The 24,146-nt window shown below is 43.6% G+C and overlaps 1 protein-coding gene across 1 annotated transcript in view; it reads left to right on the plus strand.

The window, feature by feature from the left end:
* Positions 1 to 23,460, plus strand: part of VAT1L (vesicle amine transport 1 like) — a 137,382-nt gene extending 113,922 nt beyond the window's left edge. The window contains exons 8-9 of the mRNA XM_045796052.2: positions 18,015 to 18,098; positions 20,191 to 23,460. Coding sequence (XP_045652008.1) covers positions 18,015 to 18,098; positions 20,191 to 20,289 — 183 coding nt within the window. The 3' untranslated portion in view covers positions 20,290 to 23,460. The remainder of the gene's footprint in view (positions 1 to 18,014; positions 18,099 to 20,190) is intronic.
* The last annotated feature ends 686 nt before the right edge of the window (positions 23,461 to 24,146 follow it).

Here is a 24,146-nt window from a genome sequence, read left to right on the forward strand (position 1 = left end):
CCACAATACACAGAACTGCTCCCCACCACAAAGAATGATGCACTCCATGATGCCACAAGTGCCAAGGCTGCAAAACACACTCTTCGGAGTTAGTGAGCTGGGTCACTCTGGAAGATGAGTTTGTTCTTTTGGAATACTGGCAGAATCTCTGGAGTTCCCATGCTGGGAAAGAATGGCATAGCCTCTGTGGGTTGTAACTACATCTCATACTCTGCTGGCAGAGTTAGGGACCATCTTGGGACTGCAATGGCACTGCCTTCATCCTCCCACAATGGCTCTCACTTCACTTGCTTGTGGCGACTGGCTCCCATGTGACATTCAAAGGCACCTCCCAGCAAGGCAGCCCCATGGAGCAGCACGTAGTTTCCAGAAGAGCAAAACCAATCACTCAGAGCATGAGCTATTTTTACCTCTTCAGTCATAAGATATGAGTGAACACCCCGATACCTGGTGTACAACACTCTTTTGATGACCGATTCAAAGACGCTTTTGTTTGTTTGGTTGACTATTTTGTTTGGGATGGGTGGATTCACCTTGAACTCTCAGTGTCTTGCTTAGAGTTTCTCAGCATCTATGTCATTTACTCAGGCTTTCAACAAATCTTGTTAAGCATCGTCTCTGTACTGGGTCCGATGTTAAGGGTTAGAAATGAAATATTTGCTGACATTCTTTGCCCGGTGACAGGGCCACTGTGCTGTAAGAGGGGGAAGGAAGTGGGCTGTAGGGTCACATATACACACTAGCTGGGTTTGAATCGTAGCTTTGCTGCCTGCCAGCTAGCTGTATGATGTTGGGAAAGTTACTCAACCTCTCTCAGCTTCAGTGTTCTCATCCTTAGAAACTGTGGTGATGCCCCAGGCTTCTCAGTCTTGTTAAAAGCACTAAATGACTTAATGGTGATAACAGAGTAGATTTTAAATACCCTGGTTCCCTTCTTTAAATCCTAGCTCTTCCCCTTTTTCAGCTGTGTGACCTTGAACATACCAAGTTCTAGGATTCTTAATTCCCTCCTCTGTAAAGTAGAAATAACACATCTGATGTGTACAGAACTGATGTGAAGATGAAGGGAGATGATGCCTGTAAACACGTTAGCCAGTTACTGGTGGCATGTTGTAAATACTCAGGAAACATAACTGTTATCATCGTTACTATTACTATTATATTACCTAACATCATCAGAGCTCAAATAGCTATTTTTGTCCACATTATTATTCTGGATCTATTTCAGTTACTTAAACAGCTGTGGGTGGCTGAGAGGCAGGTATACCTGCCTCTTTTTTGTGCCAAGACTCTGCAGACTGATGAGCAGTGGTAAAGGAAAACAACCTAGGCAGATGGGACCTTAACGGGGGCAGGTTTTGCATAATTCCACCTGCACACATGCAGAGATAAATCAAACGCTCTCCCAAGCCTTCTTCAACCATGGGATAATTTCTTTAAAACCTGCATGGAATCCCAAGTAATGAAAAATGATGAGGCTAATTACAGATTCCACATTGTACACAGGACTGTCTGCTGTGTGTTCATATAGATTGTCTGGGTTGAGTCAGTCTGTTCAGAGCGTTCAGTGATAGAACCATCCAGAAGCTAACAGACCTAGTCCGTGATATCCATGGGGCAAAACTGCTGTATCATCTGGTCTCGTAGCTCCCACAATGCCGAGAATTGCTTTGACAACAAAAGAGCCCGAAAATAAGTATGATAACTTGTCTGTGGTATCTGTACTTGCTAAGATTATCAGCTCATTCACTTGGGAACATGGCTGATTCCAGATTATAGAACTTTTTTAAATGACTTTTTTCCGGTAGGAAATATAACGCATATTCAGTGGAGACATTTAAAAATATGCCCCTTTAAAGAAAAAGAAAAGAAAAAAGAAACATGTATATTCCCCTCACCCAACGATAACCCTTGTGTATACAGCTGACCCTTAAACAACATGGGTTTGGACTGTGTGGGTCCACTTATACATGGATTGTTTACAATACAAGGCTATGAATGCATTTTCTCTTCCTTATGATTTTCTTCATGACATTTTCTTTTCTCTGGCTCACTCCTTTGTAAGAATACAGTACATGAAACGTATAACATACAAAATACATGTTAATTGACTGTTTATGTTATTGATAAGGCTTTCGGTCAACAGGTTATTAGCAGTTAAGTTTTGGGGGAGTCCAAAGTTATACATGGATTTTCAATTGTCTCTGGGGCTTGAGGGGTGGGGTTGGTGCTCTAACCCTGGTGTTTTTCAAGGGTCAATTGTACTTTGTTGCTTTTTTCTTCCAGTATTTTCATATTTGGGGGTTGGTTTTGCTTTTCTTTGGTTCAGGGGTTGACATTTTTTAGAAATTATAATCACACTACTTAAAAAACTTGGCAGACTGCTTTTTTCCTCCTTTCAGACACTCTTATTAAGCATGTTCAATTATCATGGCCACATAATATGCCAACAAATTAATATGTCACAGTCTACTCAACTGTTTCCCCATTCCTGGACATCTAGGTTTTAATTTTTTTAATAACTGCAACAAACATTTTGAATATATTTTTTTCCTATTATTATTCCCCTTGTAGGATTATTTTCTTGGGCTGTATTCCCCATAGTGGAATTACTAAGTTGGAGAAATTTAAAGGCTTTGCAAGGTGTTTTAAAGACTTTTTAAAGACTCTACAAACATTTCCCATGCTACTTGACCTCAGTTTCTCATTGGTGTGGGTGAATTGCCATCTGTCTCCCCAACTTCTACCAAACCCTTTGTCTTTTATGGGGACCCTCCCACATCCACCATCCCCCCAAAGAACCCAGAGGATCTGACTATTGTCCAAAAGCCATCCCTCAGAGATCAATCCAGTTGGACCACCCAATCAGTGAACCCCACTTTGGAGCAAGAATGACTCAGCCACTCCGTCCCCTATTTGCCAACAAGTTGGCTGAGGCAGGGGGCCCCTGAACCGGAATGGGAAGTTGCTGGATAACACCTCCCTCATCTTCCTCCCCCTCCCCCATTGAGTCTGTTTGCTGTCTCATTGCCATGGCAACCCCATCTCAAGGCTAATAGCTATTCCTTGGCGCTTAGAGGAAAAAACTCAGCTGACAGACAAGCAAGAAAGACGCAGGAAAGAAGATGCTAGCCCCCGGTGGCCCTCCGAGCCTTGGCAAATGGGCACAGATAATTAGAAATTAGACTTTAGCGTCACACAGACTCTGACATAAGGAAGGTTCCAGGGCTAGCAAGGTCATCTGTTTGCAAAGCTAATTAAAATGGATGAAGATAAATCAAATTACCTCAGATTTCATCTCTGCTTGATGGAAAATCTTTCAAAACATAGGTCATTTTAGAGGATCTTTCTATCCTTTGGGGAATTATATGGCTCTAGAAAGAGACTGCAATGGTCTTAAAGGCGAAGTGGGGTTTAACAGCATATCCCACTGCATCTTGTCAGTTCCACCCCACCAGCATCCCTAATTCCCAGATCTCACTGGTCTCCCATCTCACCTCGTCCAGTGCCCCACCTGCCAGGGTGCACCTCCAATGGCGTCTAGGTGACGGCCTCTCCCACTCCCTGTCCCCACAAATGAGCCCAAACATCAAAACTCAGCACGCAGTGTCCCCCTCGCTAACACTCAGTTCCCTGAATGAGCCATAAATTCTCTTCCACGACTTTGTTCTTGCCTCAAGCCCATGCATTTCCTCTTCCCGGAAGACGCCTCCCTATCCTCTACAAACCCGACATAAATGCCATTTTTCTCTAAATTGAGTCATTTCCTCTCCTGGCTCGAACGCCTCTTCATTCATCCCTCCAATATAGCTCTTCCCACGCTCTACCGGAATGGAGCTTTGCGGTGGCCTCCCCCCTCGGCAGCCCTGGGCTTGTCTAGGGCAGGGGCTGCGTGTGTTCATCTCCCCACATGCAGCCTGGCACGTGGTCGATACTGGAAGTTATTACCTTCTCAGAGCTGGGCTATTTGGTTGAAAGGGTACATTCTTCTCTCTCTCTAGCGCCAAGTTTCTGAAGAACCCAAAGCCCTCGGTTTAACATCGTCTTCCAATCTATACTGGGTTCCTAATGATGGTGTAAGGGTTGAGAATTTGGGGGCTGCAACTGTTGTTACGGCTGTTGGTTGGAGAGCAGAGCTCAAAGTGCATATTTTATAAGCTTTCTGGCAAATTCCAAACATATTCAAAAGTGGCAATAGAATACCGACCACCCTCTCCCAACCACATACCAGTCAACCCAGCTTCCACAATGAGTAACGTTTGGTCAATTTTGTTTTCTTTGTTGCCCCCGCCCTGCCCTACCCCACCCTGCTATTTGTCACGAGCGTTTTAAGGCAATCGCAGACATAATAGTTTCATCTGTCTGTATTTCATAAACGGTCTAGGTTAAAAATCCTAGCTCTTCTAGCTACTGTGTCTGTGATCTTAGGCAGGTTAATTAACCTCCCCGATCCTCATTTTCTGTATATGTAAAATGAGAATAATTACAGTATATCCATCATGGGGTTATAATGAGGAGCAAATGGAATATTCCATGAAAAACACTTGATCCTTAGCATGTGCGTAGGTCATGTGCTAAGTGGTCAGTATTAGCCATCAAAAATCACTATCATCACGTATCAATTTACAGGGCAGTCCCAGCATCTTTGGCACGAAAGACAAACGACAGTATCCATCAGTAATCATGGCTCTGGCAGCAGAATGAGGGCAGACCAGAACGTGGAAAAACTGGAGCCAACTGGGAGGCTGGGAAAATCCTCCTGCAGGCCAGGGGGGTGGGGGGGGTTTGAGGTGGGGAGACAACACACACAAGGAGATGAGAGCAAAGACCTCCGGCTGGCTGGCTGTAGCAGTGGAGGGGCCTTCTGCAGGTAAAGGCTGAGTTTAGAATCTGGTGGCCTGGAGAGAGTCGGGTGGGAGATAAGGAGCCTCCTCTTGGGCAGCACGGGTGGGACATCCTCTGATGCTGACGGGGCATCCTGTCATGTGGCATCCTCAAAGAGACACTGATGGTGCTAACACATGGTTCTCTTGTGTGGCTGCCGCTTTCGTTTACTTTGGAGTCACTTGTAATCTCCCTGAAAGGCTCCAGACCAATCCACCCCCGCCCCCAAATAAGCTTCCCTCTGCCCCTGCTCTGTAACTTCCATTCACTCCTGGGATGATCAAAGTGTTGCTGCTTTACTCGCTATCACTTTTATTTTTTAAGTGGTATTATTTCTTCTACTTGTTTATTCAAGTATACTTAACATACAGTGTTATATTAGTTGCAGGTATACAATGTAATGGTTCCATAATTCTATACACTTCTCAGTGCTCATCAAGATAAGTGTACTCTTAATCCCCATCACCTGTGTTCCCCACCCTGCCACCCACCTCCCCTCTGGCAACCACGAGCTTCTCCTCTGCAAAGAGTCTGGTTTTTTGTCCTTTTCTTTATTTGTTTTGTTTCTTAAATTCCACATATGAGTGAAATCATAAGGTATTTGTCTTTCGCTGACTGACTGATTTAGTTAGCATTATACCCTGTGGGTTCCTCAAAAAAATTAAAAATAGATCAGTAATTCCACTACAGGGTACTTACTCAAAGAAAACAAAAACACTGATTCAAAGAGATAGATGCACCCCTATGTTTACTGCAGCATTATTTACAATAGCCAAGATATGGAAGCAAGCCCGTATCCATCCATAGATGAATGAATAAAGAGGATGTGGGGTGCGTGTGTGTGTGTGTGTGTGTGTGTGTGTGTATAAAATATGATTCAGCCATAAAAAAAGAAATCTTGACATTTGCAACAACATGGATAGACTTAGAGGGTAACTCACCATCACTTTTGACACTTAGTCTACAATGAACACATGCTCATTGTGGACATTTTTATAAACACAGAAAAAAATAAAAGCTCACTTATATGTGGAATCTAAACTAGTTACACTTACAGAAGCAGAGACTAGAGTAGTGGCTGCCAGGGGCCGGGTCGAAGGGTACCCAGTTTCTGTTACATGCGATGAGTAAGTTCTGGAGATCTACTGTATAGCATAGGGCCTGCAGCTAACAACACCGTATACACTGTGCACTTAACATTTGCTAAGAGGGTAGATCTTATGTTAAGTGCTCTTACCATAAAACATAAATAACACATAATTATTATAATAAAAAGAACAGGAGGAAGCTTGGGAGGTGATGGGTATGGGTATGTTTATGGCTTTAATGGTGGTGATGGTTTCACAGGTATGCACTTATCCCCAAAATCATCAAGTTGTAATCATTGATTATGTCAATTATACTTCAATAAGGTGGGTTAAATAAATAAGTAAAAATTTAAAACACAGATAATGAAGAACATGAAAACTAGCCATATCCCTACCACTCAGCTATAGCCAGAGCTGTTGGGTTGATACAACCTATTATTACCTATATCAATACATATTTTACATAGATGTGGTCACACTGAATACACAATTACTCTCCTTATCATGTCAGTAAGACACAGAGATATCCTGTAATTCTTATAACTACCGTACTCCCAATAAACATTTTTCTTCAATTTTTTGCCTTTAAATATTAAATAAGGAATATTAACTATTAAAGTAGTGAATATTTTACTCATAAAGCTTTATTCCGCTTCCTTCATTTTGCTTCTTTTGCAAAGCTGTTGCTACCAGTAAACATAGGGAAAAAAAATCAATTATTTATCTTGCCTTTCCTGTATGAATTATCACTGCTAATTAAATAATGGATGAAGGGACGTGTCTCCTTATAAATTATGGCAGCTAATAATCAATCAAACCTTGATTTTGGCCTTTTAACCTCCAGAATCATCTGAGAAATTGCTGTTGTTTTAAGCCACCCAGTTTGATGGACTTTGTTTCTGCAGCCCTACAAACTATTACCCAAACAGTACCATGTGTTCATAATTTTTTTTTAATGAAAAGAATGAATAGTTTAGCTGTAGACTGGGTGTGATTTTTTTCAAGGTATTATTACCAGATTCCTGTCTATATGCAAACAATTATTTACTTGATTGTAGTTATAGCTAAATACAATTTTATTCCTGGACATTTGTTTTCACTGTGCAGAGCACTGATTTGCATATCTTAATTCAAGGATATACATCTCTACTAGCCATTGGGTCACACTAGATCCTACTTTCCTTCCTCAAAATGAAATAAACCTTCCCACTGCATTTCCGGCATGCAACTCTGCTTCTGATTTTTCTGCTCGTGTCACAGTAAGATCTGGCTCACTGTACCATAGGTTGCGGGTTGCTCAATAACGCACTGATTCTAACCGATGCACACATATCCTATGACCCCACCACCGCAGAGATCATCCCCTCCAACCAGGAGCACATGACACTCAGCTGCTGGGTCCTTTGAGGGGCCCCACAAAGCCAGTAAATTGGTTTAATTCATCGTAAAACAATATCCTGAAGGTTTCCTGATGCACTGAGCAGAAGTCAGGCTGTTTAATGTCTACACAAGGGTGCAGAACCAAAGCTGACATCTGACTCCTTCCCCGTTGCCCTGGAATGGGAGGGGCTGTAGCTGTGGCTCTCTGCCACTTTCTAACATGCAGTGATATATAAGCCAAGGGTTAAACTAGGCTCTACCCAGATATGAGAAAGGGGAACGCAGATGCACTCTCTGAGAGGGATCTTAGCCGAGCAGGGGGCTTGTCTTTCCAGTTCCTTGCCATGAGTCAGCCAAGCACACTGCCTGATTTAGAGCAGGCAGTCAATATTTGTTAAATGAAGAACCAGTTAAGCTCAAGGGTCTAAAGCTTGAGAACCCCTGAATCACCTAGAGGGGAGTATCTCCACCGCCTCAATAAGTAGGTATAGGGTGAGGCCAATACGCCACTTTAAAAGCCGTGCTTTGTGATTCTGATGGAGGCAGCCTTCAGTCCACACTTTGAGAGAAGCTAATAGAACCAATGAGCATTTTGAGGTCAGAGACCACCTTGTGTTCTTCTCTTATTGAGCACCTGCTGTGTACCACACACTCTTCCTAGTCCTAGTCCTAGGAACAGAGCAGAACCCAGTCAGCTGTGGGCAAGTCCCTGTCCAAGGTGTCATGTGAGTACTAAGGTGTGGCAGCTGCCTGCCGTTGAGCCCACAGACCAGTGGGAGGACGGAGAGGGGATAATGAGGAATACGCTCCCATAATACTGGAGGCGATTTTGCTCTCCAGGAGACATTTAGCAATATCTAGAAACATTTTTATTTGTCAAACTGGGGAGTACTGCTGGCATTGAGTGAGTATAGGCCAGAGATGCTGTTGAATATCCTGCAATGCACAGGACGGCCCTCACAACGGAGAATTCTCTGGTACGGAATGTCAGTAGTTCCTCGGTTGAGAAACTCTTCAAGAGGGAAGGGAATAAGTGTCATAACCAAGGAACCAGTAATGTGTACCCAAGTACAGTGGAAGTAACGTGTTACTGGTCCTACCTGCAGGGCCCCAGGCCCCAGAACCTTCCTTCCTGTCTCACACTTCATCCCACGCTTGCGTACCTGGCAACTGTACATTAAGCGCTGGAGTTATACAGAGCTCAGCTGGAAGCCCGGCTCCTCCATATTCCCCAGTTTCACCTTGGGCGAGCCACTTTCCCTCACTAAACCTCAGTTTCATCTCAGCTGTCCTCCATGAGCATCAGGGACTCCAGAAGAAAAGGGAGAATATTTTTATGTACCCCTGATTGACAGTCTGACAAACTCCCACTTACCTCACAGGGCTGATGCAATGAAATGAGATCATGCCTATAAGGTGCTTTGCTCGGTGACAGCACCTGCTAAGTGTTCGTCCCACGTCAGCTGCTCTGATGATAATGAACAACGCCCCCCACCACCCCATGGAGGTACCACCTCTGCCTTGTCCTTCACATTTACCTGGCTTTTAGATGGAGCTCTTTCCTTGTGACTCTTGCCTTCTCCTAATACAACGTACGGATGGGGTAACCTTCATATCACTATGGTGCTAGGTCCAGAGCCTCTAGCCCTCTCCTATCCTTTCTCTTTAAGTGGAGGGATCCTCAAGAAATCCCCCTTCAGTCAAAGTGGTGGAGAACCAGCTTTCTACATGAGCACTTTGTTTGCAAGCACCTCAAACACAAACACAACCCCTCTCTTATTTCTGTTCCTTACTTTAGGCCATTTACTGTTACCAGACAACTTGTCCCAGGCATATCTACTCTGGTGGCCACCTCGAATTTGGCATCCTTGGCACCTTAGCCCTTGTCTCAACTACAGCTATGTCTAGATGACATAATCAACACTTCTCAATTCCTTTCAGTACTAAAAATGCCCCCAAACACCTGCAAGCAAGCCCTTTCTCTCCAAGTCTAAAGAAAGGTCACCTCTGCCTTCTAACCTATAATTCCTAAAGGTCAGCAGGTCTGGCTATCATTCTTTTGAAAACATGGCTACCCATCTGAGAACTTTCAAGATTTTGAAGGGTCTTTGGCCTCCTTATAGTTCTAACCCTTCTCCATAAACTCTTGTGTCTGGCAGCTCCGGCTGAAAGTCCACAGTTACCATGGAATGGTGTAGTTATCAATCTGTGACTAAATATAACTAGATTATCCCCAAGCAAAGGAGTTATATTAGTAAGAAAGCAGAGTCCTCTGAACAGAAATACAGTCTCTCTCCCTAGTTAGAGGATTTTGCTAAAAGAGTCAAAGCAAAGGACTAAACAGTTGGAATTATATTTTGCAAGTTCTACCACCATCATGTGGAATTTCCTGAGGGGAAGGGGGCTCAGGTTATTTTTTACCCATGTCCAGCAGACTTGAGGAGCTTAAGCAATTCATGAGGATTTTCAAAGTGTAACTCGTCATCACCCTCCATGTTCTTGTGGCCATCAATGACTCACTCTCTGAGTTGAGCAACATTTCCTTGGATTAGTTATATGTCCTTCTATTGGCTGAGTGACAAACTTCTACTCGACCTTCAAGTCTCAGACTAAGAGTTACTTCCCTGGTTTTCATCCTTGTCTCATCCCCAACGGCGTCCTCTTTTGTGCCCCAACACAGTTCAGATGTCCCCTTATGGATTGTATGACAGATCCAGGAGCCCTCTCCTGCACCTTTTCCTCCTCCTCCCCAGAACCCTCACTCTCATGTTGGAATAAGCATTCACTGAGTGTCCACTTCCATTCTATCCAACCATTCAAATCCAACAGTGGGAAACACAGTTAAATAAAATAAAACAAACCGTGGAGAAAATTCACTAGATTGTTTTTCATCTTTTGCTTTAGTTCAAAATACAATAGGATAAGAATATATAGACTTGGTTATGGATTGCAGATTTCTGCAGAATAACCTGGCTTTTGGTTCAATGTTTAATTCATTTGAACACTCATGACCACGACATATTTTTGGTCAAAAGAGTCAGTGTCATCCAAGTACCCATGAAGGAAAAAGGATCAGTTACTCCATCCAGATTCTACTGTCTTGTTTTCTGACTTCCTTCTTCCTCACACTCAGAATGTTCTTTACTTCTTTTAAGCCAGACTTCCTACTAATGGCCCCTTGAAAAATCCTCTTAGAGCATCTCCATTGTCTGTCCAGTTGCCAAGCAGATGCTTCTAAAAGCTACTTAATGTTACCCTTTTTTAAAGAAAATAACAGCCATTCTGGAGGACCAGAACGAAGCTGGGGCCAGACAGGTGACAAGGGTTAAAAGGTAAGAGGGGCTTCCTCTCAGGTGCCAACCCAGCACCTGCATGACCCTGAGAGTTAGTGCCTCCTTCAATTCTGCACGTTTGTCACCTCCTTTTCTCCACACTAGCCCACACCTTGCATTGTTGCAAAGACCCCATGTGCAACTGGTCCAAAAGAGCAGTTGCCTGAATCTTTTTCCTGTCTTCCCAAGTGGGTCAATCCACAGTCCCTGACATTTTACTTTTTTGTCACTCTTCCACCTAGCTCAAAATCTGGGGGCTCACTTACTTTAGACTCCTAGATCTACTTGACAAAACACAGAAATTCCAGATTCCAAGTCCACTTGCAATGAATGTGTTACTTTTCAACACCCACTTTGCATTTTAAGCCATCCCAAAGATGGCTGTTGTTAATGTGAGTAATCTTCCATAGATGACATTGGTAGATGTGCTTCTTAATTATAGTATTACTCATTTCTTCCTTTTCAAACCTTTTAATTTATCACCTAATAGGCACAGTGATCCATGGAATAACCCATCTTAATTTTTTCTCCTATTTTAGGTGGCTAGGCTTATTATTATTCATGGAACAAGCCAAATGCTTTGATTATTAAGTGGTGTCATTTGTACCCTAATGACTTTGTGCCTTTCACACCATTCAAAAGGAAATTGAAGACCATGAAACATTAAATGAGATCCCAACAAAGATTGAGCATTGTTAACTCTCATTATTCAAGTGTGAAAAAACGGACTACTCAGTTAGAAGGCAACTGGAGGTGGAAAGATAGTCTACATTTGTATGGTCAGTGTAGCCACTGCATCCTTGGAAACTCTGTGGAATATAGAACCAAAGGCTCCAACCAAGCTTGCCAGCATCTTGCCCCACATTCACGTTTGCTCTTTGTCCTCATGCCCCCTGGTCTCTTCTCAGTCTCTCCTTTCATAGTCGGCCCCTTCTGCTTGGAACAGGTTCCTCTCCTTTTCTGCTTTAGTTACTTCCTATTCATCCTTTACATCCCAGCTCAATTACCACTTCTTCAGGGAACCCCTCCCTGATCTTCCCAATCAGATTAAATCCCCTCTCCACATTCTTGTACCACCTTAGAATTATCAAGTGGCAATCTTACATTTATTCAAGTCATTCTTTGATTGTCTATGCCTCCCACAGGACCATAAACTTCATGACGGCAGGGGATCTCGCAGGTGTTAACTCACCATTGTCTTCCCAGGCTTCTCTTCTAGTTCCACTGCACACAGAAATAAGAATGACCGTAGCAACTGCTCCTCTGCCGACATGGTTTGAACCAGACCGTTTTCCCCGTAGGTCATGCTTGAATGCCATCTTGAATGCCAGTGGACTTTGCTAGAGCATGAACCAATGGTACAGGATCATCTCTGAGGGGGTGCGATCCATGGGGGCTAAGTAAAGAAATCAAGAACACATTTTTTAATTGTGAGATTCTTTTTATTATGATTAGCCTATTTAATAAGCAAAACTGTGAGGACTTCAGGACAGAGCGAGCATATCTGTGTCATCCATTACTTTATACACAGCTCCTGAACAGGGCTCTGGCACTGTTGAATGAGTGACTGACCGCATGAATGAATGGATAGAATAGTTATTATCATTTAACATACTAAGAAGGTGAGGAGCAGAGATGAAGCAACTTGCTGGAATGACCCTGAGGAGTCAAAGCAGAGCCTAGGACTCAGTGATGCTCTCATTGCCTCCCACCACCATCTACTTGGGATGGTACCAAGGTGGCCTCCCAGGGACAGGAAGTATCAGAAAAAGCTCAGGTAGCCTCTGTGCTCAGGATCTTGGGATCTTAAGATGTTTTAATGATGTGACTCAAATTTCTTCCCACTGTCTGGATGGGACACCAGCTCTGGCTGGGATAGCTGGAGTATGCCCAGAATGCCTAGCCCTGGAAAATCCAGCCGCCAACACCAGATCTGGCCAGCCACACAGCTGGCAGTGGCATCTCAGACTGGATGTGAGGGACCATGGCCCTGATGACAAACAGACTCCACTAGGCCACCCAGACAGCACTGAGCCGGCCACCAAGAGGCAGCTTCCTGGACCAGGGGCTCTGGGATGTGGGCCAGACGAGAAAGAAGCCTCTTGTTTCTTGGCATCTCACATGGCATCTCACTCTCTCCACATACCCACTTGCTTACTAATTCATTCATTCATTCATTCATTCATTCATTCATTCTGTAGGCTATCATATGCTAAATACTCCTGTGCACTGGGGTCCCTGAGGTTGGCGCCACTGTCCCACCATCTGGACCTGCACTCTCCAGTATGGTACATGTAAGCCATGTGCAGCCACTGCGCACTTGAAGAGTGGCTCATCTGAATTGAAACATGTTGTAAGTGTCAAGTATACCCTGGATTCCAAACACGTAGTACATAAGGGGAAAAAAAAGGAATATAAAATACCTCATTAAGACTTTATTATACTGAGTATTCATTGAAGTGCTAATATTTTGGATAGATTTGGGTAAAGAAAATATATTATTAAAATTAATTTCACCAGTTTCTTTCTACATTTGTTAATGTGAGTAACTAGAGAAATTTTAGGACATCTGTAGTTCACTTCCTATTTCTACTGCATGGCGCTAGTTTAGAGAATTGTATTGTAGAAAAGAGGGGCTAAGTTCTAAGCTGGGAGTAAGGGCAACATTACTAGCTGGCCCAAGGTGCCAAGGGAGGCCAAAGGAGACTTAGCCCCAACTGCGAGGGGCAGGGGTGGGGGGTGCAGAGCAGCTTCCTAGAAGGGCTGGCATCTAAACCAGCCACAGGACGAATGTGAGTTAGCTCCAGGACCAGCGCACTCCAGGAAGGAACCCGATCTATACAGAGGCACGAAGCTGAGAAGCCCAGGGAGCTTCAGATGAGTCTCCAGTGGCAGGAGTCAGGGAGGTGTAAGAGGAAGTAGTGAAGCCAGAAAGAGCGACAGACGTCAGCTCCTGAAGGTCAAGTCCAGTGCTGCCCAGCAGAAGGATAACGCGAGCCACAGGCAAAGTTTTCAGTTCTGTTGTAGGCACATTCAGAAAAGTAAAATGTGGGCAAAATCCACTTTAGTAATGTGTTTTACTTAACCCAGAATATTTAACAAGTTATCCTTGCAATATGCGATGGATGTCAACAATTCTGAATGTGACAGTGTATATTCTGTCTTATTAAGTCTCTGAAGTTGGCCAGGTGGTTTACACTCACAGCACATTGAAGTCTGGGCTGGCCCCCGTTCAAGGGTCCAGTGCCACACGTGACTCGTGGCTCCTGCATGAGGCAATGCAGGTGTGCTAGGCTTTTCTCAAGTGCGACAGGAAAAGGTTTTAAGCAGAAGTGTATCTTAGAAAAATGCTAGCCCCAAGAGAGAACAAGCAGCTTTCTGGAGGTTGTCACCACCATCTTTTGGGCACTGTCACCTACTGAGGTACCTCAGTTTACAAACTGGTAATTTGGGAGCAAGGTCTCTTTTTGCAGACTTTATCTTGCGATGGAGTTATCTGAGGGCAGTTTTGGAGTGCAGATGGCAGAGCCCTGTCCTGGGTTTTGTCCAGAATCCTGACAAGGGGAAACCACTCTCTCAGCTCCCAAGTGGTTCTAACCACCTTTCAGATGGTGACCGGAGATAGAGTCCTTCAATTTTTCCCCTTTAGGTTTCTCTTCTGTGAACCCGAGGCGTGCAGATACAAAGAAGCAGTGTATGTATCTCATACATTAAGCAATGCCTCATACTGTACCTGATAAAGAATTGCTCAAAAAATGGTCATTCTTTTCCGCTAAGCTGTCATCAAAAGGACTCTTTTACATCTCCAAGAGCAGCATAAGAGGATGTAAACTCAGACAGCATGGCTGGGGATCAGACTACTTCAGTCACCTCTTGGAAAGACTCCTAACCCTTTCTCTCTCCCCCACATAAGAAACTTCAATGAGTCCGTTCATTTCCCGGGGGCGCCTGGGTGGTGCAGTCGGTCAAGCATCCGACTCTTGGTTTTGGCTCAGGTCATGATCTCAGGGTCTTGGGATTAAGCCCCATGTTGGGCTCCACACTCACTGCGTGGAGTGGGCTTGAGATTCTCTCTCTCCCTCTCCCTCTGCCCCTCCCGCTTGTGCTCTCTCTCTCTCAACTAAATAAAATCTTTTTAAAAGAGAAAGAGACAGAGAGAGAGAGAAAGAAAGAAAGAAAGAAAGAAAAGAAAAAGAAAGAAAGAAAGAAAGAAAGAAAGAAAGAAAGAAAGAAAGAAAGAAAGAAAGGAAGGAAGGAAGGAAGGGAGAAAGATCCCCAAAATATGCAGATTAGAGCCAGCGCTTCAGGGGGCTTTTTTCTAGCATCACAATAAGCCTTAACTGGTAGGAAAACAGCTTTTCAGTTTCCCTGGGCTCCGTCTTATTGGAGAAGCAGCACAAAAATTGTTCTGAATCTCCAAGGAGTTACCAGGTGCTTAATGACTTGCCAGGGTAATAAACAACTGAATTCTGGGAAGTCATTATGTGAGACATTACCTACCACCTTCCTCTGCCTTTGAGAATCAAATGAAACACAGTCTGGGTGGAATTGGGAAAAAGCATCAGTTCTGAAGTCTGACAAACCTGAGTTTGAACCACGATTCTGTGACTGATAGCCATATAATCTTTGGACAAACTGCTTATATCTTTGAGCATCAAGGTACTTACCTGTAGAATGGGTATAATACAGATCTTGCAAGGTAAGAATTATGTAGGAAAGATAAGGTTACTTATCTATTGCTGCATAACAAATTACCCCCAAAACTTAGTGGCTTAAAACAACACTTATGATCTCACTTTATGTGGGTGAGGAGTCTGGGCACAGTTTAGTTGGGTCCTTTGGCTGAGGATCTCCCAAAGCTTCAATCAAGGTGTCAACTAGGGACACGGTCTCATTTCCAGGCTTAACTGGGGAAGGATCTGCTTTTGAGCTCTCCCATTGGTTGCTGGCAGGATCTAGTTCCTCACGGGCTTTTGGACTGAGGGTATTGGTTCCTCACTGGCTGTTGATGGGAGGTCTCCCTCAGTTCCTTGCCATGTGGGCCTCTCCATAGGGCAGCTCACAACATGGCAGCTTGTGTCATCAGAGGAAGAAGGCAAGAAGAGTCAGAGAGAGAGACTACCAGACAGAAATCCGTCTTTTATAACCTCATCTTGGAGGTGACATCCCATCACTTTTGCTATATTCTACTGGTCAGAAGCAATGTAGGAGATCCAGCCCACTTTCAAGGGAAGAGGATTACACATGGGTGTAAGTGTGAGGAGGAAAGGCAGCTGGGAGCCATTCTGGAAGCTGTCTGCCATGATATTTAAACATTCTCAATAAATAGTTGTTATGACCAGACAAGATGGCATTATCTGAGGGCAGTTATGGAGTGCAGATGGCAGAGGCCTGTCCTGGGTTTTGTCCAGAATCCTGACAAGGGGAAACCACTCTCTCAGCTCCACTCTCTCAGCTCCCAAGTGGTTCTAACCACCTATTCACCACAGAACTAAAAGAAATATATTGGCATATGTATTAGGGTCAGGAAATTTAACAATCATCTGACACTATCAGTCTATAAAAGAGGCTGATGCTAACCAATGCTAGGTTTTCCAAAGACTACATTTAAAGATGTATTTAACTGGGACACCTGGGTGGCTCAGTTGGTTGGGTGTCTGCCTTTGCCTTGGGTTGTGATCCCCGGGGTCCTGGGATTGAGTCCCACATTGGGCTCCTTGCTCAGAGGGAAGCCTGCTTCTCCCTCTGCCTGCTGCTCCCCCTGCTTGTGAGCTTTCTCGCTCTGACAAGTAAATAAATAAAATCTAAAAAAAAAAAAGTAAAGATGCATTTAACTTATATTAAATACTGATTTGAATTTGATAACCAAATAAAAATGTTTGGAGTTAAAAAGCACTAATTTCCCCTACCTAATGTTTTATCATATATCCAGATTCCTTTCTATTTATTTTAGGATGTCCATGTTTTTATGGGGATGTAAATAAAAACATGCATCTCGATTTTCTCAGTTACCAATACTATAAAGGCTTTTAATCCTGCTGTACATTCTTTATATTAGCAGCTTAATAGCAACATAATATTTCTATTCCATAGATAAATGTAAGAGCTGTGGTTTACTTAACCATTCCCTTATTCTGTGATATATAAGTTGCTTCAGTGTTTTGCCATTAAAAGCAATGCTGTGATTGAGTATCTTTTGTATGGTAAGTTTTTTCCCCCACAATTTGAATTATGTCTTTAGGATAAGTCCCAGAAAAGCAATTAGAGTACGCACACTTTAATGGCTCTGTCAAGTTTTTATCCAAATGAGAAGACGGCTTTGGTTTTTTAAGCAAACACTACTCCATCAGCCCAAGATTGAGTTCCTCAATGACAGATATCCTAGCTTAAATTAAAACAAAACAAAACAAAACAAAACCATGGCACCTAGCCGATAAGGACATTTAACATTTTGTGGACTGAATGAACAGAAATATTTAAAAATCTGAGACTTTAGAAAAAATATTTAGGCTAGATCTCTTGTAACTTTTTTCTTTTTAATCAATAGATGTTGTATTTCCATTTAGATTTCACTGAGATGTGGAGGACTTACTCATGCCAAGTGTGGGTAGTGTTGCCCTTTCCTTATATCATTTTATCCTTACAGCGCCCCCTGCAGTTCATTCTCTGCACAGCCACAGAATGAAATGCTCAAGCATAAATCGGATGACCGCACAGGCTTGCTTCTTTTAGAGGGGCTTGACCTGACAAGCCCCTATCATTTAAAGGAAAACTAGGTCTTCTTCTCTGCGGGACAATACTAGCTCTGGATAAATCTCTACTTAGGTGGAAACAAAATTTCCACCCAATAGCCAGGAGTAACCAAAAGGAATTTTCCTGAATATAGTTCAGCCTGGGCCATGGGTCATTTTAGTTAAACTGTGAATCAGAGTTATGTAACATTTTGGTAAGCAGGGCACAAGGGACTCTGGAAAAAATAATTTTACTGGTTAAAATTTACTCTGGCTGATGTGCCCTGTGTCTCTTAGAACTTCACAGTACTGTCCTCCCCACCCCACCCCACCTCCCGACTTTTGTTTTTTAAGAAAATTTCCGTCTTATTTCAGGAACTATTACTTTCATTTCTTAGACCCAGAAGATCAAGTTGCTTGCACAAGCTTGGAGTGCATGAGTGACACAACCAGAATTTATCTGCACCCAGTGTCCCAAACCACCGCTGGCTTAGGGGCTAACCTTGAACCACAGCGCGCCCAGGTGGGTGGCGAGTGGTTCGGCTTTTCCACCCGGGATACTTCTCACCCAACCAGCGTTTCCGTTTTTCTCCTCTCAGGTAAAGGAGGCCATGCAGCGGATCCACGACCGGGGGAACATCGGCAAATTAATTCTGGATGTAGAGAAGGCCCCGACTCCACTGGTGAGTTAAAAGCAAAGGGATCCGTTCAACACAAGAGGGTCTATCAGGTGCTGGCACAGGTCGGGTAGGGGGATGTACAAGCAGTTCTGGATGGCGCAGCAGACCAGAGTAATCAAATTATTGTGCAAATGAGCGATTAGTCACAAAACTGGGATGCAGGATAAAAGGGAAAGGAAGATGCTTCAGTGACAGCATTTCAAGAGCAATCTCAGGGCAGTCAGGAAAGGACAGGAATAATCAACCTGCGTCTACTGCGAGTGCTGCCTCTTGGCTGCCACAAGTGGGAGGAATTCCTGGTAAAATCAAATAAATTCACATTCACATATTCAACAGAAGGATGCCACCTGCTTCCGAGACGCCTCCTGAAGAATGCATTGATTTTGTTTCCTTTCGTCAAGATGATACCCTTACATCCAGGGATCCCGCCAGGAGTGAAGCATGTCACACTCACACCCCAACCCTCTTGCAAGGAAGGGCCACTGGTGGGAGGGGGGTGGGCAATGTAGTGTGGTGGTCACCACATGGTGCCATCAGACTGCGTGGATTTGAAGCCTGGCTCTGATTTCCTGTGTGTGACCCTGGGCAATTATTCTGCCACTCCGTCTTCAGTATCCCTGCCTGTAAACTGGAGCTAGATCGATTCCCACAAGTCAGGTAGAATGATACACATAAAGCATTGTCTCATGCATACTAAGTTCTAGGAAAGGTTTTACAAAGAAAATACTTAGGAAGGGTTTTTTTGTTTGCTCTCTCACCTGTTTCATCTTAAACCTGCATCAGACATTTGTAAAAGAGAACTAAAATCTTTGTATCTTTTACTGTGTGTGTGTGTGTGTGTGTGTGTGTGTGTGTGTGTGTGTGTTTTAAGTGTTTCCTTGGTCTTTATAACCATAATATAGTTTAGGAATGATAGTCGTTTCACTCAATGAAGGGTGACTTCATGAGAGAGCATTTTACAAAATGCAAGGGACTGATAACAACAGGGACTTTGTTTATTAAGTGCTTACTAAGTCCCAGGACTCTGCCAGCAACTATTTGAAAGCAGACGAGTGGTTGAGACTAGGGAGGAGAAGGGGGCTGGGTCCCGGGTGCTCTGTACATCTATGTTGTTCTTCAAACACAAGACCAGCTCTATTGTACCCTATCAGTAGAGGAGATCTAGACCATTCCGGACAGTTTGTTGCTTTTAAGCAGGATAATTGGCATCAGCTTCCCGCCTGTTTCTGTAACATATGAGGTCCTGCTGGGCCGTTGGGCTTTAGGAAGGCCTGTTTGACCACGGGGGATTCTCATCAGAGCAGGAGCTGAAAAGCCCAACTCTGAGTGTAAGAGCTCAGGGCCTGCCTTGGCGTATGCTATGGTCCTCGTTCCTGAACCTCAGAAGGGCTCTTATGTGCTCCTGGCTAGAGCCAAAGTACATGGCTTCCCAGAAACGACATTCCAGTGGGGGGATGTAGACAACAAAGCAGACAAACACACGGGCGCTAGCATTGTTGTTCTGGCTCTTAGTAAGTGACAGCACCAGGATTTGAACCCTGGCCAGTCTGTGCGGTGGATGCTAGGAGTGCCCCATTTCCCCCAGCACCTGACCCCTTTGCCTGAGAGCCTCCAGCCACAGGAGCATGTTTGGCCAGTATGTACACAACTGGCCAGAGATGCCAGGGCAATAAGCCACCATAGCCATTCCCTGGCTTCTTACCCCTCATGTGGGACAACTGTGAGGTATGTCCCTCACTGGCTCCCAGTGGCCCCCAGCATGACTGAGCCCCACTTGCCCACAGTAGGAGCCTACTTATTAACACACCCTGTACTGACTTCCTTGCCTCTTCTGCCTCATCTCCTCCCTCCCTCCCTGTGCTTCCTGGAACATCTCCCAAATTCCAATGATTTGCTCTCAAATCCTTATCTCAGAGTCTGCTTCTTAGGACACCCAACATAAGATGGCCAGCACCACACCCCCTTCCGGGGGGAAGAAAGCAACCCTAACTCTTAGCCCTCAAAAAAAGTCCTTCCCAAGGGGGTTTCCTCAGATGCTTGAAGAAGGTACGACACAGACTGCAGACCCTCTAACACGTCCTCTGTTGAACTGCAGATGGCCAATGATAGCACAGAGACCAGCGAGGCGGGAGAAGAGGAGGAGGACCACGAGGGGGACGGCGAGAACAAGGAGCGGATGCCCTTTATCCAGTAACCCAGGACCCAGGCAGCAGAATGTGAAGGATGGTTTGGAACAAGAAGAGCCAGCTGAGGAGGCTCCTCTGCGCCCCAGTGAACAAATGCTGTAGTCCACTGTGTGTTGTGTTTGTCTGCAGTCAGCTGAGCTAAAAGCTGTTGATCACTGTTGTTTTTGAAATTAAGTGCCAAGCCCATTCCATGCAGTATTATGTCCCTCCCCTGTGTATTACACTCTCCCCTCTCTCCTACTTCAAAACCATCCATCTTTGGGTCCTTCTTGACAGTTCTAGAACAGCCTTGCAAATTAATACAAGCCCACAGGCCCAATGCCTATAAGACCAGACATAGGCAAAGACAAGTTTGGATTGAAAGGTGTTATCATAAAAGCACTGTCCAGATCCTAGAATTCTTGGGGCCAATGACACTTTTTGCTGCCAGCCACCCATGATTCTGACAAGAGCACTTGCCAATGTGGCTGGCAGAAGGAGGGTAGGCCAGGAGGTGCTTTTATGAACCCATACGTTTAGGATCTCTCCAAACAGTACTTTCCCTCTCCCCATTTAAGAGGCAACTTCCTAACATCCATTCAGTTGTTTATTGGTCAAAAGGTTGAACCACTCTCCTCTCAGCCTCTGATGCTTGATCCCTTCACTGATTCTTAACCATCAACGCAGGAAAGTAGATGTGGATTTTTCAGGATAGAAGATGGGTCAACAGCATGAGTTTGAGGATTAGCCACAGAGATTTCTCCTCTGAAACGAGGTCTCATGAGCAAAATCCTGCCTGCCATGTGTAGTTTCTTTTAATTTTAAGAAAACTCACCACGTGTGGGACTATTTCAGAAGTCATTACTGAGATTTGCCTATGTCTGCACACTTGCCATGGGCATTACTGATTTTGCTCTTTTCATTTCCAGGTAGTAAGCAGCTACCTTTCCCGAGGATCCCCCAAGAAGACCTCCCTTGTAGACCATATTAGGAAAAAAAAATCAATGAGTATCTCTTTTCTTGCCAAAGCATGCTCTGACATGTAACAAACTCTAGCGATACAAACGGTTGATGTTCAGTATCTGATGCCAAATGTGCAGTTCCTCTCCTCTAAAATATAAAAGTATGGTGCAGACTCTTTGCAAGCCCCTGCTTTTTGGAAATCAGGGACCAAACTACTTGCTTACACACCGTTGTCTAACTTCCCAGCTCCTAAACTCTTAAGAAACCCCACACCCCGCCCCACCATACTTGACATGTCTTGAGGTGAATAATTTTCCCCTGAAGGATGTGAGAGAGGCTCAGTGTCTCCACAAGGGGGCTCCTTATTCCTTCCTCCCACTCCTTTTGGCTCAAAGGGTGACTCCTTCACTCACAAACCAAGCTGGAGACACAAGGAGCCCACATGATTAGCACCCTAAGTCACTCTGCCTTCTGGAAGACCTTGGACGGCTCCCTGATTGCCCCATCTCTCCACCAGTGAGCCTTAGGGTAGAACCAGCTCTTTCCCCCAAACGACGGGAAGGAATGCATTCCAGCAATTACCTTTTTATTTCCAAAGTCCTTTTGTAACAAATACACCTCATTAATCATGTTCTTTTTTCCTATCCTAAGCTTGTGATGGTGACTTATTTATGCCAAATATTTATCTGAAGGGAGTTTCTCCTCATTGTGAATGTCCGTGTAAAATATGGAGACAAGAAGGGGTGCTGCCATCTGATGAGCAGAGAGATGAGACTATCTCAGAAGAAGACACTCCCACCATCTTCTGTTCAGACCCCAGGACTCACCAATATTTCATTTCTGGGCCATTTGGAAAGATAATGTGGAGGTTTATCACCTGCCCCCCAACACTTTCACTAAACGATGTATTATTGATCATATTTCTCCCATAACCAAGCTGACGGTGAGGTTTTATGAAGAACCACTACCCAAGTGACATTCTTGGTGAGCTGGACAGAAACGGCATTTTCTAGGGCTGGGGTAACAAAGAGCCATTGGTGCCAAATCAGGGCTGTCCTCTGTGAGGGGAGCAGGAACGTGCAGAATCCAAATGGCCTTTGTTCTGTCCAGAGGAGAGTCATTAAAAAAATCATGCTTCCCCAAATCTGTTTTTCAACTAGCAAAATTAATACAGTCATCACAAATAATGGCAGCTGGTTAAAGAAAACCCTTTTGTCTCTTCAAAATACAGAGTGAGAAGAGAAAACTAGAGTTTGACTATCAAGGTCCAGTTATGCCTTGAAGAACGGGAGAAAGAAAATGCCAAAATTAGCCATTTAATGCACTCTTCATTTTAAGCACCTTCTTCCTGTCACGTGATTGGTTTTCTGAAGGAAGTATAAAGAAAGTCTCAGTTTGCCTTAAAGGAACTGCGAAGGCTTCTCTGTCATTTAAACTTGATTGGAGTGAACTGAAACATTGTCTAACGTATTTGTGGCTTTAGAGCTTTTGTTACATTGTGCCTACAAAGCAAATTATGTTTACATAAAATATATAAATAAAGTATTCAGCATAGCATAACCTCGCCTGGCAGTGGTGACTCCATATAAATAATTGTTGGAAAAGCAGCCCCACTATTAAAATGCAAGGAGTGGGTGACTACAAAAGAAAAAATAAATAAAAATATGTGATAGAAGAATTTTCAAATGAGAAACTAAAGACTGTGTAGAGAAAATAGGACTCAAGATGAGACAAACCTTTAAAAAAAAATTCAAGTTCCTCAAGCAAGAAAGTATAACCACTAAATAAAATAACTACTGAAGACATCATATAATAATGATGACAATAATTATAATGGAGCTTATAAGGTACCTACAATATGCTGTTAAGAGAGCTGTATATATGCAAACTAAAGTTAAATAATAGACCTATTAGTTTGCCTGCCCTCCCAACAGCCCTGAGAGGTAGGGTTTATCATTATACCCATTTTATAGGTGACAAGACTGAAGATGAAGGTTTTGCACTTGCCCAAGATCACACAGCTAGTAAGTGATGGGGCCAGGATTTTGAGCCAATCTAGAAGCCATGCTCTTCATCGCCCTATCATGCTTCTTGGCTTAAATAGGGTGAAATATGATGCATTTCAAATTACCATTCCTTGTTACCTAGAAACTCTTCAGGTATTCTGTTTCCTCTGATTTCAAGGATGTGTTTGTAAATTTGTTTTGCTTTGTAGCAAATAAAATGCATATCAAGAAGCTTTTTTTTTTTCTGGCCCTTCATCCCAGTGTTTAGTGAGATTTTAAAACTTACACATCTCTCTCTCAAAAAAAAAAAAAAAACCCTCACACATCTCAACCATTTTCATTTTCATGATCTAATATCCTCAAGGTTGTCAAAGAGATAGACAAAAGTAAATCCCCAAGGCTAAGATTTCATGAAAGAGGAATTCAAGATTAGGGAGGCTTTACTGTGTTTACCATATTCTCAGCAGGAAGCCAAAAAAATAGAGCTAAGCCCCATGTCAGTAAAATGCCACATACATAAACCTGAATTTGAAAGGTAGAAATATTACTTACGTTGTCAGTGAAATTCTTTCAAAGCGCCTGGACAAAGGATTTTCTTGCATATTCTAATTTAATGTTCATGTACTCCATATGAATCTCACGGTCTCACTTAGCCAGTGTTGGTACACTGTCACATTTAAACACAGCCCAGCAACTAGAATCTAAACTAAAATCCACATCTTCAATTACAACTCTGAGAATGGGGAAGAGGTCAAGCAGTTGGAAACAAAATTCTTTTCAGCAGTGTAAATGAGGTTTGGTGATAATGGAGGTAAGCTTTTCAAAAGCCTTTTGGGGGCACAGGGAAACATTTGTGTAGAAGCAAGGAGGTAAGAACTTCTGAAAGGCATATTGAAGAGTGGAGGGTAGAACAGTGT

This window comes from Ursus americanus, chromosome 21, assembly GCF_024610735.1.
Source record: "Ursus americanus isolate L20-20 chromosome 21, mUrsAme1.1.p, whole genome shotgun sequence".
Lineage (NCBI taxonomy): Eukaryota > Metazoa > Chordata > Mammalia > Carnivora > Ursidae > Ursus > Ursus americanus.